The sequence below is a fragment of the Ambystoma mexicanum genome, chromosome 9, assembly GCF_040938575.1.
Source record: "Ambystoma mexicanum isolate Mex_15411 chromosome 9, UKY_AmexF1_1, whole genome shotgun sequence".
Classification (NCBI taxonomy): domain Eukaryota; kingdom Metazoa; phylum Chordata; class Amphibia; order Caudata; family Ambystomatidae; genus Ambystoma; species Ambystoma mexicanum.
Window position 1 is genome coordinate 1036316586 of NC_090931.1, and position 16339 is coordinate 1036332924.

At 38.4% G+C, this 16339-nt stretch overlaps 1 protein-coding gene across 2 annotated transcripts in view; it reads left to right on the forward strand.

The window, feature by feature from the left end:
- Window positions 1-10992, forward strand: part of FIGN (fidgetin, microtubule severing factor) — a 316802-nt gene extending 305810 nt beyond the window's left edge. For both annotated transcript variants that reach the window (XM_069616313.1, XM_069616314.1), the window contains one exon: window positions 523-10992. In XM_069616313.1, coding sequence (XP_069472414.1) covers window positions 523-2744 — 2222 coding nt within the window. In that variant the 3' untranslated portion in view covers window positions 2745-10992. The remainder of the gene's footprint in view (window positions 1-522) is intronic.
- The last annotated feature ends 5347 nt before the right edge of the window (window positions 10993-16339 follow it).

Here is a 16339-nt window from a genome sequence, read left to right on the forward strand (position 1 = left end):
AATAATACATGATATGTCCTAGACCCCCTATGAGAGAGGACGAAGGATGCTTGAAAGCTAAGGGAATAGCATGGTTAGATCTGGGCACGTTTTTGTTATACTTGTGGATAATTAGATGAATTGGAGTATGGTTGACTATGTATTTAACTTGTCTTTTTGCTATGAATAAGAACAATCATTTTTAAGGCTTTCAATGTCTATGAAAATTGATATTGTTTTATCTGCAGGATATTTGCACAATATATATATTGTCATTTTGTCTATATGTCATTTTATACATTGAAATATTAGTACCACTATATATTATTATGGGAATTAATTTTATTTTATATGATATTATTTAAATGATGAATGTATATGTGTAAAGCTTTAATTTAAAACTATAACACATTAAATAATTACATTGATTTGAAATATACCACTGTTAAATTAAAATCAGCATGTAATGTCTCAAGCTATAAATATTAAAGTAAAAGGTTATATAACCACTTCTTCATTTCTTTTTATTCAACACACTTGCAGGCTTGAAGATGCAGTGGACGCCGGAGCATGCACAGTGGCCAGAACAGCACTTTGACATCACCTCAACCACCCGGTCTCCAGCACATAAAGTTGAAGCTTATCGTGGCCACTTACAACGCACCTACCAGTATGCCTGGGCTAACGATGATATTTCTGCCCTGACTGCATCTAACCTGTTGAAAAAATATGCTGAAAAATATTCGGGAATTTTAGAAGGTCCAATTGATCGACCAATCATTAGCAGTTATTCAGAGACACAATCCGGTCTAGTGAATGGTCGAAAAAATGATAGTGAACCATGGCAAACCTCCTTAAATTCTGATAATGTTTATCCGATGAATTGTGTTACAGACATCATTGCTGCCAGCAAAGCTGGGGTAAATGCATCACTTCCACCGGCAGATGTGTCAGCCAGCATAGGAAGTTCACCCGGTGTGGTAAGCAACTTGTCAGAACCAAGTTATTCTAGCAGCACATGTGGAAGTCATACAGTACCGAGTCTTCATTCGGGAATACCATCTCAGGAATATGGTTCGGGATACAATGGATCTTATTTGCACACAGGTTACAGCAGCCAGTCATCAACTGCGCTCACTTCACCACATCCATCACCTTTACATGGCTCTGGACTTTTACAACCACCAGTACCAAGCTACAATGGAACTTCAAATCTCTCTAGTTATAATTATCCTTCTGCAAGCTATCCACCTCAAAGTGGAGTTGGTCCAGGTTATAGCCCTGGTAGTGCACCTCCTCCTTCTGTATACCTTCCATCAGGAATTCCTGCTCCTACGCCTCTTCCGCCCACCACAGTAAGTAGCTACACCTACCAGAGCCATGGTTTGACGCCCATTGCGCCATCAGCTCTTACTAACTGTTCGGCAAGCTCTCTCAAAAGAAAAGCTTTCTATATGGCAGGGCAACGAGAAATGGACTCCAGCTATGTAAATTACAGTTATGGCCAACAGAGGTCAACACAGAGTCCTATGTATAGAATATCAGAGAACAGTCTTTCAAACTCAAACAGGGGAAATGGATTTGACAGAAATACTGAGCCATCGTCATTAGCATTTAAGCCAACTAAACAGATAATATCGTCAGAGCAGCGGAAGTTCAGCAGTCAGTCCACGAGGGCCTTGACACCTCCATCATATGGCCCTAGTAAAAGTGCAGTAGGATCAAGAACAAACGAATCATTTGTGAAGTATGCTTCCTCATCAATGAACGAACACAGCGAGGAGCATAGACAGCTCATTACTCATGCAATGCAAGGCCCAGGACTTCGTGCAGCTACCTCATCCAATCACTCTGTGGACGAACAGCTTAAAAATACCGAAACCCACCTCATTGATATTGTAACCAATGAGATAATAAATCAAGGACCTCCGGTTGACTGGAATGACATTGCTGGCCTTGATCTTATAAAAGCTGTTGTTAAAGAGGAGGTTTTGTGGCCAGTGTTGAGGGCAGACGCATTCAGTGGATTAACTGCTCTACCTCGGAGCATTCTTTTGTTTGGGCCGTGTGGAACTGGCAAGACATTATTGGGAAGATGTATAGCCAGTCAGTTGGGGGCCACGTTTTTTAAAATTTCTGGTTCTGGTCTTGTTACAAAGTGGATATCAGATGCAGAAAAAATTGTCCATGCCTCTTTCTTGGTGGCAAGGTGTCGTCAGCCATCAGTAATTTTTGTCAGTGACATTGAAATGCTTCTTTCTTCCCAAGTTAGTGAAGAACACAGTCCAATTAATCGGATGAGAACAGAATTCCTTATGCAGCTGGACACTGTACTATCTTCTGCTGAGGACCAAATTGTCGTAATTTGTGCTACGAGTAAACCTGAAGAAATTGATGAATCTCTTCGCAGATACTTCATGAAGAGACTTTTAATTCCACTCCCGGACAGCACAGCAAGACACCAGATAATTGTACAACTGCTCTCACAGCACAATTATTGTTTGAATGACAAAGAATTTGCTTTGCTTGTCCAACGCACAGAAGGATTTTCTGGTCTGGATGTGGCTCACCTGTGCCAGGAAGCAGTTGTAGGGCCACTTCATTCCATGCCAGCCACAGACCTTTCAGCCATTATGCCCAGTCAGTTGAGACCAGTTACATATCAAGACTTTGATAATGCTTTCTGCAAGATCCAGCCTAGTATATCTCAAAAAGAGCTTGATACATACATTGAGTGGAATAAAATGTTTGGTTGCAGTCAGTGATACTCATGGCCATGAATTTCAGTATTTGGAAAATCTATATAGGGAATATAACCTTGTTTGAGTTATGCTGAAACTGCAGATGGTGCTTTGAAGACTAAGGTAACCTTGCACACAACGAGTCAGGCTAGGCTTGAAGGAAAAGTGCATCAACCAATCACTACTGATCGGAGTACCTACAGAAGGTGGAAATCATGTAGTGATGCTCAGTTCTGTCCAAGCTAACCAATACATACCAAGGCACATCTGGGTGGCTCTGGAAGGATGCAAACCGTGTATGTCGATTCCATACTGCTGTTCTTGAGATTTAGTTGCTGTCAAGTGCCTAAAGTGGTGCTTTCTTTTTTGTTTGCCTCAAAATTACATTGGTGGCATGTGCTAATATAAAGAGCTTTAACTTCAAACATTGTTTGTCTGAAGAGAAGAACAATTGTACTAAGACGGAGAACCAGTGTTTTTGCCATTCAAAGAGCAACAGTATTCCTCAACCCTGTCTGTTCTGCAGTAGGCTGAGAACAGTTAATATGGGGATAATGTTAATCTGGAACTTAATTTCCACAGCTCATTGTTTTGTAATGTTCTGTCTGTAAAAACTCAGGAACGTGATATTTTAATTTGTACAGTACCTCAAATGATTGTGTTGAAAGCACTATGTACTGCTGAGATATTGAGGATTCACTATTAGTGTATGTTTACCTGAACAATTCGAACATGGTAAGTCAGTTGCTTTGAATGTATCTGGAATTATTACAATATAAAATGGTGGAAGCAATGAAAATTAGCATTGGAAGGAGATAGTTGTTGTACATGGCGCTCATTACAACGATTGGGATAAATTAAAACAACAAAAAAAACATTTCTTTCTGTAAGAAATTGTACAATCTTAAAATATTGCTCAATCTCAACTGCGCAGCAGTTATTTCACTAATACCAGACACAAATAAAGAGTTTGTATGTGTTGCTATCTAGGATATTCTGAAACCATGCAGTTTGTGTTGCTTTCCCAGTAGGCTAATTCCTAAACTTGCTAACGAAACGTGGGATTTCGCTGGTATTTAAGCATTGTCAGTACGTTGACTCACATACTGAGAAGACACTCAAATACATAGTGCAATGACATGTATCTGCATGAAGATTGTTCCTTCTAAATTCAGTTGTTCAGTATCATGTGCCATTCTGTTATGTTGTCCTTGATGACATGAGAAGAGACTATACACGCCTAAGTGTTCCCGTATATTTCTACCTCAGTTTTGTTAAAAAATCATTTCACATACCGACAACAAACAAAATAATCTCTTTTCAGAAAACCAAATTACTACATGTCTTTCATGGAGTACCTTCCCATGTCCAATTCCATATCCTGGAGTCATATTGGTGGTCTGTCCTTTTCCCACCACACATATTCTGGTGTCTTCCTGTTATACCATACACATGGTATGCATGCCCTTTTATTTACAGAACCTCTTTCAAGCCAGATAGTGACTATGTGACATTTGATGCTTTCTATGTGACTTGATTCCTGGCCTGTAATATTTTTAAGCAGAAATAATGTTTCCTTCAGCTGGCCCAGAGCCTGTACTGCATGAGCAGAAAACATGATTTCCGGTTTGCCTAATAATGTGACAGTACATTTACTTCCTATTTTTTCCTGGACATTGGCAAACATAACATATGTATTTACACTGCTGTTCAGCAATGTTGGTACTTACACATCTTTATCATAAAGATGGATAAAATAGCTATTTTTGTTCTTTTTCACATGCACACTATTCTTTACTAATTAAGATTTACAAACATTTACAAACATTAATAGGGATGCCGAAATGTTGTGATATAAAGCTATTTGTATGCAAATTGACCAAAAATGACCAAATTAAATGTTTCCTTATCGGTCTACTATACAAACACTGTTGAATCCTTAAATCATAGATTCATGTTATACCTTGAATTAAAGTATAAAAACCAACATTTTTCAAAAAACACTCCTTCTATAGACACCATTATTGACAAATTCATATTTGGCACCATACACGTTGATGTTTTTCATTAGCTCCCAAAGAAGAAATATTTCCTTTACAAATACACAACTGCCATTTTGGCAGTGAATGGTATATTATCTGGATAAGTTTGTAAGATTGAATTTTATTCTTTGAATTTGGCACTTTGAAAAACGTCTGCAATTAGAATATCTACTATAAGTGTAAGCCAAGTGGAAAAACAGACATTCTATGATGGGGCACTGTTCAATGAGTGACAACATCGGTTGACTACAAACAGTTGAGTTTGTTTACCAAATAAGAATATTTTAGATACCTATTGTCTTGCTGTTTTTTAATCCCACAGCACTTTTCTCTGAAACATCATATTGAGGCGTAATACATAAAATAATAGAAAATCATAACACAAGAAACTATCCGGGAGAAACTTAGCTGTGGTTTGTAACCACATAAAGACATACTCACTTCTACAGAAACAAATATGTCCAAACACATGTATTATTAAGCACGTGTACAATTACCTTATTGTGAATGTAATGAAGTTGAGGGAGAGGATAGGGTACATTGTCAGATTCTCCTTCCATTCTCATTTGCGATCACCGACACTGGTATGAGCATCTACATCGTTCACGGTTTTTGTTTTCTATTTTCCAAAGCTTCCACATGTCATGCTCCCACTCGCTGTCTGTTAGGGCCTTTATTTGGAACACACCTTGGGCCTGATTTACAAAACCAGTTTTCAATGGGAAAACCCCATTGAAAAACGCTTAGTAAGTCAGACCCCCAATATGACTGCCATCTGACATCTCCTCTGCATATATTGCAAACACAACTGTTTTGTACCAAGTGATTTCCTTATTTGTTTTGTTGATGCATCAAATATGTGGCTACAGCACTAATGTGATGCCATAGCAGTTGATGATGCATACCACAATACACAGCCATTATGTTGTAGTGGGAGAATCAACATTCAGAAAGGTAAATGGTTGGTATGACATGCCCAACAAAAATGTTAGAGCAGAAAGGAAATAAACCCAAACATGCTTTGAATTAAGGGAGGAGATACAAACATGGCTCAACCACCATAAACTGTAGTATTACAGATTCAGGCAATTGTACATTATAGTTTCTATTTTCCTCAATTGGGAGTCTCTTTATTTTTACTATTGGTGGTCTTCTCCAGAATGCTGCCATAGATGGATTCGTAGAAGTGTGTGCGGTTATCACATCTCTTGGCTTTTCACTCTGTGGCCCTGTCCTGTACTGGCCATTTGTGAACACCAGACAAATCAGATCAACGTGGAAGCTCCTTGATTCATATTCAAACTTATTTAGGCTTAAAAAGGGTAACTTGCACCAATGAATGTGTGCTAATTTATTTTACTAATCAAAGCATACATTATACTCTATGTATCCTAGTGCAAACCAAAGTAGAGTAATGGAGTGATGTAGCAGCGATTGTATGGGCATTAGGAATCAAGTGGTCATTACTATCTGCCATAATATGTATTGATGAAGCAAGTTTCCAGCCTCTGTTTTCCACATTAATTACGCCATTGTAATTGAGTGTTGCAATGAATCTAATTTTTGTATAGTTGATTGGTGAGCCTAACAACTAAACATAGAACTATTTATTCTGCCCAAAAATATTGTCAACATAGAGTGACAGCATTTTGTCTTATCCACATACAATTCCACAACAGGAAACCACGGCCTCTACTGATTCCAACATCTCAGTTCTATCTTCTATTTTGCTGTAAATTCATGCAACTTGTTTGTGAAACATCTTACTTCAATTCCAGACAATGCTGCACGTTTTAATTTTCCAACACAGAACTTCTTCCAACCGAGGAGAGGCGCATACAAATATGTATTCTGGTGTTAAACCTATCGATGATAATTGTCACAAATGGAATGAGATTATGATCATTATCTAAAATACTTGGAAGATTAATGACCACTGCAGTGCCACTCGTGTCTGCAGGTAGATTATGATAGGTACATTTGTTTGATCATAAATTCACTTTTCCCTCACAAATTGGGAAAGTATGTATAGAAGTGGGCGTAGCTATATAAAAAAAACACCTCTTACGCTAAACCGCTGTTGTGTAAATTGGACATCTTTATGGCATCACAATCACAATTCCCAATGTAAAAATGAAAGTCTGCAGCGCATTAAATCCATTGTGAATCATGTTGTGAAATTGTTGGGGTAGTGGATCCCTTTAGGCACTAGGGCTAGCAGTCTTGTTAGTTAAGACAATCTCCAGTTTATAGGCTGCGGGAGCTGGCCACATTGCCTGGAAACACATTGAGGTCTTTTTTTATTATTTCAACCTCCTTATTGCATGGCACCTAGCCTAGCACAGGACTCAAGTCCATGCTCACAATACTGCTGAGCTGAACACTGTTTACAGTGAGACATATTAAACAATATATTTTAATGAATCTCCTATCCTTTCAGAGAGAGAAATACACTTGGCCACGAGGAATCCGATTATCCAGAGTCCCATGTATTGTGTTTCCTTCAGACCACTACTAGTAACTCTCCCAATGCCATTCTATGGTTGGCAAGTTGAAAACAGTGACACTGGAAACATTACTGAGCTATCATCACACAGTGATACCCAATATTACATACGTGCAGTGTAAAAAATATGATTTCCTAAATGTGCGCCTCAGTTTTAAAATGTAGATGTGGCCTTGCACTGCAACTATGCATCAAATAATGTAGTACATGAGGAAATAGTTAATCCCAATGACTGAAAAGGTCAGGTCTTCGCCCTTTACTTAGTCCCTCAGAGTTTTAGTTTGGGCATGCATAGATGCGACTTCAATTTGAGGTTTGCAGAGGTCAGGCTTTTTCCATGGCACCACAGCTTAGCGAGAAATGTGGCTTGTTGAGTTCTGAGCATGATTTACAAACGCATGTTTCAATAGGCAAAGCCTATTCAAAAACACGTTGTAAATCCTTGTAAATAAACATGTGTGCCCTTCTCACATAACGCATGAAACCGCGCATCTATTGCGCAACCCATGCAATTCAGTCTTTATTTATTATTAAAGCCTTTGGTGTGTGCATTTTTGATGATGTTTCATTGTAGTACTTTCCTTTGGCTTCTCTCTTTTTAAACATTCCCATACCACTCACCTACAACTTCCCAATAGCTGTGAAACACAAGCCAGTATGAACACCTAGTAAACATCTCCCCAGAATGCACACCAGTAAACTTTAAATCCTTTGTAGCCCTTAGATAGTTTCTGGTGTCACAGCTCACAAGTGACCATTTGACAGTGTCAGGTTCTGCACGTGAGACTTTATAATACCCAGGTTGCTGAGAATGGAAAACAGTGTGCATGTGAATCTTTGGGCATGTACCTTTGAGATGTGACATGATGTTCATGACTTTAATATGGATGGACGGATCAGGAGGTCGCCACCTTGTTTTTTTTTCCACCCTTCAGCTTCCCTTGGATACATGTTTTCTACATAATGATAGCCAGTACGTAAAGGCATCATGTTCAAACAAAGACACAAGTGAATAGTTCCATTTGTGTTAGAGACGCAATCGTGCTAGTTCAGAAAGTATGTAGTTGCATAAACCAATAGTTATATCAATGATCAATCAGCCGAACACAAAACATCCCACTTCAAAAATACAAAATTAGCTCATCACATGTTTCTCCCCAGTACCAAATGCGCTTTAATTTTTAATGTTCGCTTCCTTAAAGGAGTATCTGTTTCAACGTTATAAACATTGATGGCAAAATATTGCTGTTCACATTTTAAGAGATGTGCTATTGATTAAACAACAAATGTGCTGAAGCTTGCACTGCAGCTAAACCTTTGCCTGCCTTTCCAATACCTGGCAGATCCATTTGTCTGAATCCAGCACGTGCACCTTTAATTAATCTAGTCTGATCTATGTGCTTTCCTCACTTTCTAAAATACAACACAAACACCGTTTCACTCCAATTGTCATAGACAATTAGACTAAAAGCAGGAACGTTTCACCTCCCTGTCTCAATGATATGTAGAATGTCGACACTGCGGGTCAACCAGGCCACCGCTCTGTGTGAGAATATCTGAATCAGGCCTTTAGAATGTTAAATATTTATACAAAATGTTTTCTCTAATGCCAAGGCTGGGGACCAAATGCATTTCTTTTTCTCGAAGTAGAATCATAGAGAAAAACAGATTTAATGTGAGTTTCCTAAACAATCATGTCTTTTATGTGTCATATTTTCTGTTTTCTGGAATATTTTAAAACATTTTTCTTCAAAACCATTTCTACCTCATTGCTACATACTGTACATGTAGTATATCTGTTGTATTTGTTTAATGCCATGCTTTTCTTATGAATAAGATGTGTCCTTGAACTTGAACAGTCTACCTCAGAAAGACTGTATTTTCTCTGAACAGTATTAGCAACCTTACTGATAAGATGACTTAGTGAAGTGTGGCAGGGAAGATAATGCAGGGCACTTGGCACACTGATGGGCTTTTAATTATTCTCATAACACAAGACAGCTTCGAGGAACCCAACAGAAATGATGCACTCTGGAGGTCTTCATACAGGTCCCACTATCGGCACGCTTTGAACAAAACAGCTTTATTCATGTTTCTTTCCATAACACATTTCTTTGCATTTTAAATATTTATCTGCATTCTCAGCCAGCCATTTTAAAACACATTTTATTTGTCTAAAGACACTGTACTGTTCATACATTGTAAAATAATGAAAGCAGTCTAATGTCTAGTCCTCGGCTCTCTTCAGATTAAAAATGTTATTCAGATTTTGTACTTAATTAAAAACGGTTTTAAGAGGCTGTGTGGAAAATTGTCTTGAACCAAATGTATTTCATACCAAAACCGCTGAAGCCAGTGTTCTGAACTTCCTTGGCAAAAACATACATATATTTCGCTAGAAGTTCAACTTTGTACTAGGGCCTCCTTCAAGAAAAAACAAAAACAAATGAATTGCACAGTTGAGCCCTTTGTAAAGAATATTCTTTATTTAGAATACAATATTTATGTTTGCACTGCTTCTTTTCATCTATCACCTCTGCATCTTTGAAATGCTGAAATAGGCACACCAACCAAATCGATGAATGGATGTTTAAAGTTGCTTGCCAGCACATTGTAGATATTTTTTTCTTCTCAACAGCAAATGAACTGTGACAATCCCTTGCTCCCAGAGACGTGCAGTCAGGACTTCAACTGAAATTCAAGCATGCCGGACAATCCATGCTTTAAGTTTCATTTACAAAGTAGTTACCGAGTTTAACTGACATGTAATATTCCCTGCAGAAATACTGTGTGTAAAGATATTCCCATAATGACTGGGGTTCTCTGTTTGCCGAATCCGCATATACCGTTGCCCTCGGCTAACAATGTTTGCCTGTGAAACACAACACAATAAAAAGACTGTTTATGCTGCTTTTACTGGCCAAGTTATTCTGATTTACTCAGATACTGTCCTGAGATTCAAACAATCTGCAGGTTTTGGCAAAATTGTAGCCTCATCATTAGGGGAAATGACCCCCTCCACCTCCTTTGGAACCTGTTTCTTTGAGTTGTTTGAATACGTATTTGCTTTTCCTATTTCTGAAGGTTCAAAGTCACTTTTGTTATGGATTTCTGTATCTGCTGAAACTAACTGTAATATTAGTGCACTCATTAAAATGAAACAATCCATTTCTCCTGAAAAAAAAATGATGCGCTTTAGATGATGAAAGCTTGAATTATCCATCGCTTGCAGAATGAATTCATATAATTTGTGAACATTATTAATGTAAATGAGACATTTCTGCTTAGTTTTTTTTAAATTATTTTGAAGGGATCATTATATGGTTGATCGTATGTGTGTAGGAAGCCACTGTACAATTAACTTGGAGATCTGAAAATGCTTTCTGTCCCCATCGTTACAGTTTCAAGTGTAAACCATTGCATCTCATTTTCTTGGATGTCAACGCTGTGGTATAAAAAAAATAAACAGCGCTCAGTATTGTAACAGGCTGTCCCTGATAAATATTCCTTTTCCTAAAAACTTGCTACCACAGAAAAATGACATTTTTTCCACATAGAACCGTTTCTGTATTATTAGTTAAACAAACAAGCTGTGGTGGTTTGAGGCAGATATTTTTTATGAAAGGTTTTCTCTATTGTAAATTTGTTGTATATGGCTATGCTACTATCATGGGGAAATAAGAAAAGAACGGGCATACCTCAAATAAAAAAATGTATATAAGTGGCCTGTTGCTGTTTTATTGCACTGTAAGAAGGTAATGCGTTGGCTAAGCATGCTGTCAGCTACAAAAGTATATTGTCAAAACATACTTCAAAATATGGTACTAAGGCCTTATGTATATCGTATAAGTGTGTGAAGTCCTGATTTACAAAAGCGTTTTTCAATTGGAAAATCCCTTTTTGAAAAATGCTTTGTATATAAGGCCCTCAGTATTTGATCATGGATGTTCATATATCATCATCATAAATGGAAGTGAAAGACAAGTTTAATACAATATATTTTAGTCAGGGATGTAAGGATTTGAACCCTGTATCAACAAAGTAGGTTATATATGCTTTGGAAGCCAGGAGTACATCTCATCTGCATGTAATTTTAATACTTGCCACATTTTGCAGACAAGTCCAATAAGGGTACCTGCTAGGGTCAATAGGCAATTATTATTTAGTGCATATGGCAGTTGCAAAGCAGGGGAAACGCTGGGAAACACCACAATATGAATTTCCATCCTTTCAAACAAATGCAACAACCATCATCATAACATAGGATCAATTCACATTTTAAGTGGAAGGCCACAGGCAACACTGAACAAAGTCATGGTGCTTTGCATTTTTATGTAAAAGTCACTTTGTCTTTTTACTGAAGAATCTGCACGGATATGCATATAGCTGTACAGGTCTTTGAGGAGAACGAAACTAGACAGTTTGTGGGTGGATATCAACCACATCTCAAGCTGGTGACCGCCACTATTGCCCAATTAGTTTCGGTAAACCTTGTTAATCTCGTACTATATCCTTCTCCCATTACTTATATGCGGCGTATCCAAATGTCAGCCAAGCAACCTCTTACATAATTTTTGTGACTGCCAGATGACTCCTTTAGTCCCTTGTCTCTTGGCATCATCATGATTGGTTCCCCACCCACCTTCTGTTTTTGCTATTGTTCTTTATACAATTTAATGTAAGAAGTATCATGTTGGGCTGGTCATTGGTGAGTAAATAATGGAACAAAGAAGCCGGATGAAGAGCAATGAAGATGACCACTTAGTAATCAGGCCATTACCTCCTACATCTACTTCCTCAAGCCATTAATCTTTGTGGATATAAGCAATAAGCATTTTCTTACTTCAAACTGAACATACCCACCCCACTGTGTATGAGATTCAGAAAAACAAGTGAATAATCGTGTATCATACTCATGCACATGTCATGTTATGTTATGTTATTTTATCTTATACCGCGGCAAAGCCCGTAGGCATCCAGGCGCCGAGAGACAGACCATACAGGCTACCTATGGGAAGAAAAGGGTACTAATGAAAGAGATAGGTCTTCAGCTGTTTCCTAAAGGAGAGTAAATCCTCAGTCTTACGCAGTGTAGCTGGTAACGCATTCCAGGCCTTAGCGCCTTGGATATGAAACGCTCTGCCTATCCCACGGCACCGTTTCACACAATGTTGGACTAGCAAGAGATCTTCCGCTGATCTGAGCCTTCTTGAGGGTTCATTAACACTTACCACATCCTTCAAATAAATTGGTGCAGTCCCAAAGACGCATATATGACAGATGGTGAGAAGCTTAAACCGAATTCGGGCCTCAACAGGAAGCCAATGTAGTTTTTCCCTGGCAGTAGTGGTGGGTTCTGAATATTTCATTTGATAGATGATGCAAATAGCTTTATTTTGGACTTTTTGGAGTTCAAGGATGTTGGCCTTGCTTGCCCCACATAGGAGAGCATTACAATAATCTACGCGTGGTAGAATAACAGCTCTCACCAGTTTAGTACGGTTTTCGATGAAAACAAGTGGGGCAACCTGTCTGATCACATTAAGATGATAGTTAGTGCTTTTTGATATGGCAGCAACGTGAGCTTTGCAGTCTAAGCTACTCTCCATGAAGGTGCCTAACATTTTAACCTTCTGTACAACTTTTATATTACTACCATCAATCTTGAAACCTGAGTATGCCTGGTCCAGTTTGGTTAGCACCTGACGGGGTCCTATTAGCATGAGCTCAGTCTTCAAGGCATTAAGGCAAAGCCAGTTTGTAGACATCCATTTTTTTATCAGTTGATATACCATATCCACCAGATTTTGGTCTGTGTCATGATTACCTGTGATGTCAAGGATCAATTGGAAATCATCCACATAATTGCAAAAGAAAATGTGAAAGAATTCCAAATCATTACAAAGGGGGAGGATATAGATATTAAATAATAAAGGGGAAAGACAGGCCCCCTGTGGAACTCCACAGGTTAGCAGTTGTGATTCCGAGGCGCAATCCCCCCAGTATATCTGTGATCGACGACCCTCTAGGAATGATCTTAGCCATTCTATATCATTTGCAGAGAGGCCCCCAACTGACTGCTTTCTCTCAAGAAGTATGTTATGATCGAGCAGGTTGAAAGCTGCCGATAAGTCCAACAACATCAGCAGCCCTGACCTGCTTTCTTCCCACTTAGAAAGCATGTGAGTCTGCAAGTCCAGGAGGGCGGTCTCAGTGCACTGATGGCTTCTAAAACCTGACTGTTTAGTATGGAGTATATCAGCCGTCAATACATAGTTCTGCAATTGGATGGTTGCAACTTTGTCAATCAGTTTGAGTAGAAACAGAGTATTAGTAATTGGCCTTAGGTTGGCACCGTCAATGGGGTCCAGTCCAGCTTTATTTAGTAAAGGTGAGACTGCAACATTTTTTAGTGGCTGGGGGATTTTGCCTGACCGAAACGAGGCATTAGTAAATCTGCATAAGAAAGACGCAAATTGCTCTTTGTGCTCCACGATGATTTTGGATGCAAGAAATTCACCTGGGCAGTTAGTAGGCCGCATAGATTTCATGATGTAATTCCATTACCTTGTTCGTGAAAGGCAGATCATTCACATCCAACCTGTAGTGTGATATGAATGTTGAAGGGGTAGACAGTTCAGGTATTTGTTGATATGTTGGCCTTTTCAATAAGTGGCAATCCCTGATTTAATGCACAGTGGTATACAATCCCACCCGACAATTCCAGGACAATAAACATACTGTTTATAGTCAAATCCTTATTTTATTTAAGTAAAGAAAATTCAAGTTGGTTCCCGTACTTTATGCAGTGGAAGTCAATGCAGCAAGATAAATAACCTTTATCATTTTTTTTACACAATTAGACTTGGCCATCCAGTGACAATCTCACTATGAAGCTGCACACATATGCCTTAACACCATATAACAATAACATATATTTCTAACTTTTGTTAATTCTAACTAACACAATTCAACCTCTAACCTGCATTCTCATTTCTATGACAACATTGTCGCTTATCGGTTAGTATATTAAAGCTTAATTCAGTTAATATTTATATTGAACTAGTTCCTGTTAATTAATAGCAAATAAAAACCTTTACTTTCTCCAACATCTGCAGCATTGCTTGGTTTCGGAGAAAAATTGGATAGAGAAATTACATTTATGTACACATATTTAAATGAATGACCCTCCCTTTGTGTGTGACAGTGGAGTTGTGGGTTGCTATCTTATGCATTAAAGTACAACACCAGCTATGATAGGTTACATTAGAATGCACAGGGACGTGTTCAAGAAAACTGTGATATCTAATTAGAACACACAGTATAGAGTAGATAAATTAATGTGTCCGATGCAGAATCGGACATTCTTAAAGGACAAAAACCAGGTCCCCCAGTCTCATTGAGTTACTTGGGTATATTATGTTAGGGGTCCTCTTACTCCAACACAACATCATTTGTGAAATCATACATGCATCTTTTTTATAGGAATACTAATACTAATCCCCTTAACATTCCAATCTGACTTTTTGAATATCCATGGCTTTAACGTGTTGATTTATCTATTCTCTGTGAGGCTATGAAGCTTGACCACTGATTCACATCCTAAAGTGTTTGACTGTACCTTAAAATACCACAAGATTCAGTCTAGCTATCATTTACAAAACCCTGCACTCTGAACTGTGGGAAGTGTTCCCTGTTTTACATAGCTCACATAGCACAGAGGATGCAGCTTTGTTCTTATTTAAATGCAATCTTTCTCACATTTATTATTGTAAAAGCAGGGTATACCTCACACTAGCGACCTACACTATCCTATTCTCATTCTGTTCAAAATAAAGTCTAGGCCACTGCACAGAAAAATGATATGTTTTCTACAGGAAGTTACATTTCACTTGGCTTTACATTTAGTGAGAAAGCACTTTTATGTTTCACACACAAATATCAAGATATTATATTTGGAATGAGTGGTCCCTTGTGAAAACCACCTACCCAGTTCCCTCCCACACTGTAGACTTAGCATGGCAGTGATCATTAGGCCTTCTCTAATTACATTTGTGGGAATTGGTCTTCACGCTTTGGAATACTTCTCTAAGCTGCTAAAACAGGATGGACCATCATGAGTTTTTAAGAAACTCCTGCCCGACTATTATCTCTTTTGAAAAGCAGGTCTGATCCAGGTAATATTCTCATCAGAAATAGGGCCCAATCTTACGAGAAATATTGCGGCTCAGCTTTCATTCATTTGGATCAGGTGTGATCCTTTCTATGCAGCTTTTGTTTCGAGATAGGGATCCCTATTCCTTGCGTGTTTCCCTTTTTATCATGGGCAATCTTCTGAATCGTTGTTGTCATTATGTCACACTTTTTGATTGGTCATATCTTTCCCTTAGTCTGCTTAATAGTCAGACACTCCCTATTGCCCAATTAGTTTCGGTAATCCTTGTTAATCTCATACTATATCCTTGTCCCATTACTTATTTGTGGCATATCCAAACGTCAGCCAAGCAACCTCTTACATAATTTTTGTGACTGCCAGATGACTTCTTTAGTCCCTTGTCTCTTGGCATCATCATGATTGGTACCCCACCCACCTTCTGTTTTTGCTATTGTTCTTTATACAATTGAATGTAAGAAGTATCATTTTGGGCTGGTGAGTGATGAGTATGGAGCAAAGAAGCCTGATGAAGAGCAATGAGGTTGACCGCTAAGTCATCAGGCCATTACCTCCTACATCTACTTCCTCAAGCCATTAATCTTTGTGGATATACGCAATAAACATTTTCTTACTTCAAACTGAACATGCGCACCCCACTGTGTATGAGATTCAGAAAAACAAGTGATTCATTGTGTATCATACTCATGCACATGCCATTCCATTACCTTGTTCGTGAAAAGCAGATAATTCACATCCAACCTGTAGTGTGATATGAATGTTGAAGGGGTAGACAGTTCAGGTATTTGTTGAGATGTTGGCCTTTTCAATACGTGGCAATCCCTGATTTAATGCACACTGGTATACAATCCCACCCAACAATTCCAGGACAATAAACATAGTATTTGTAGTCAAATCC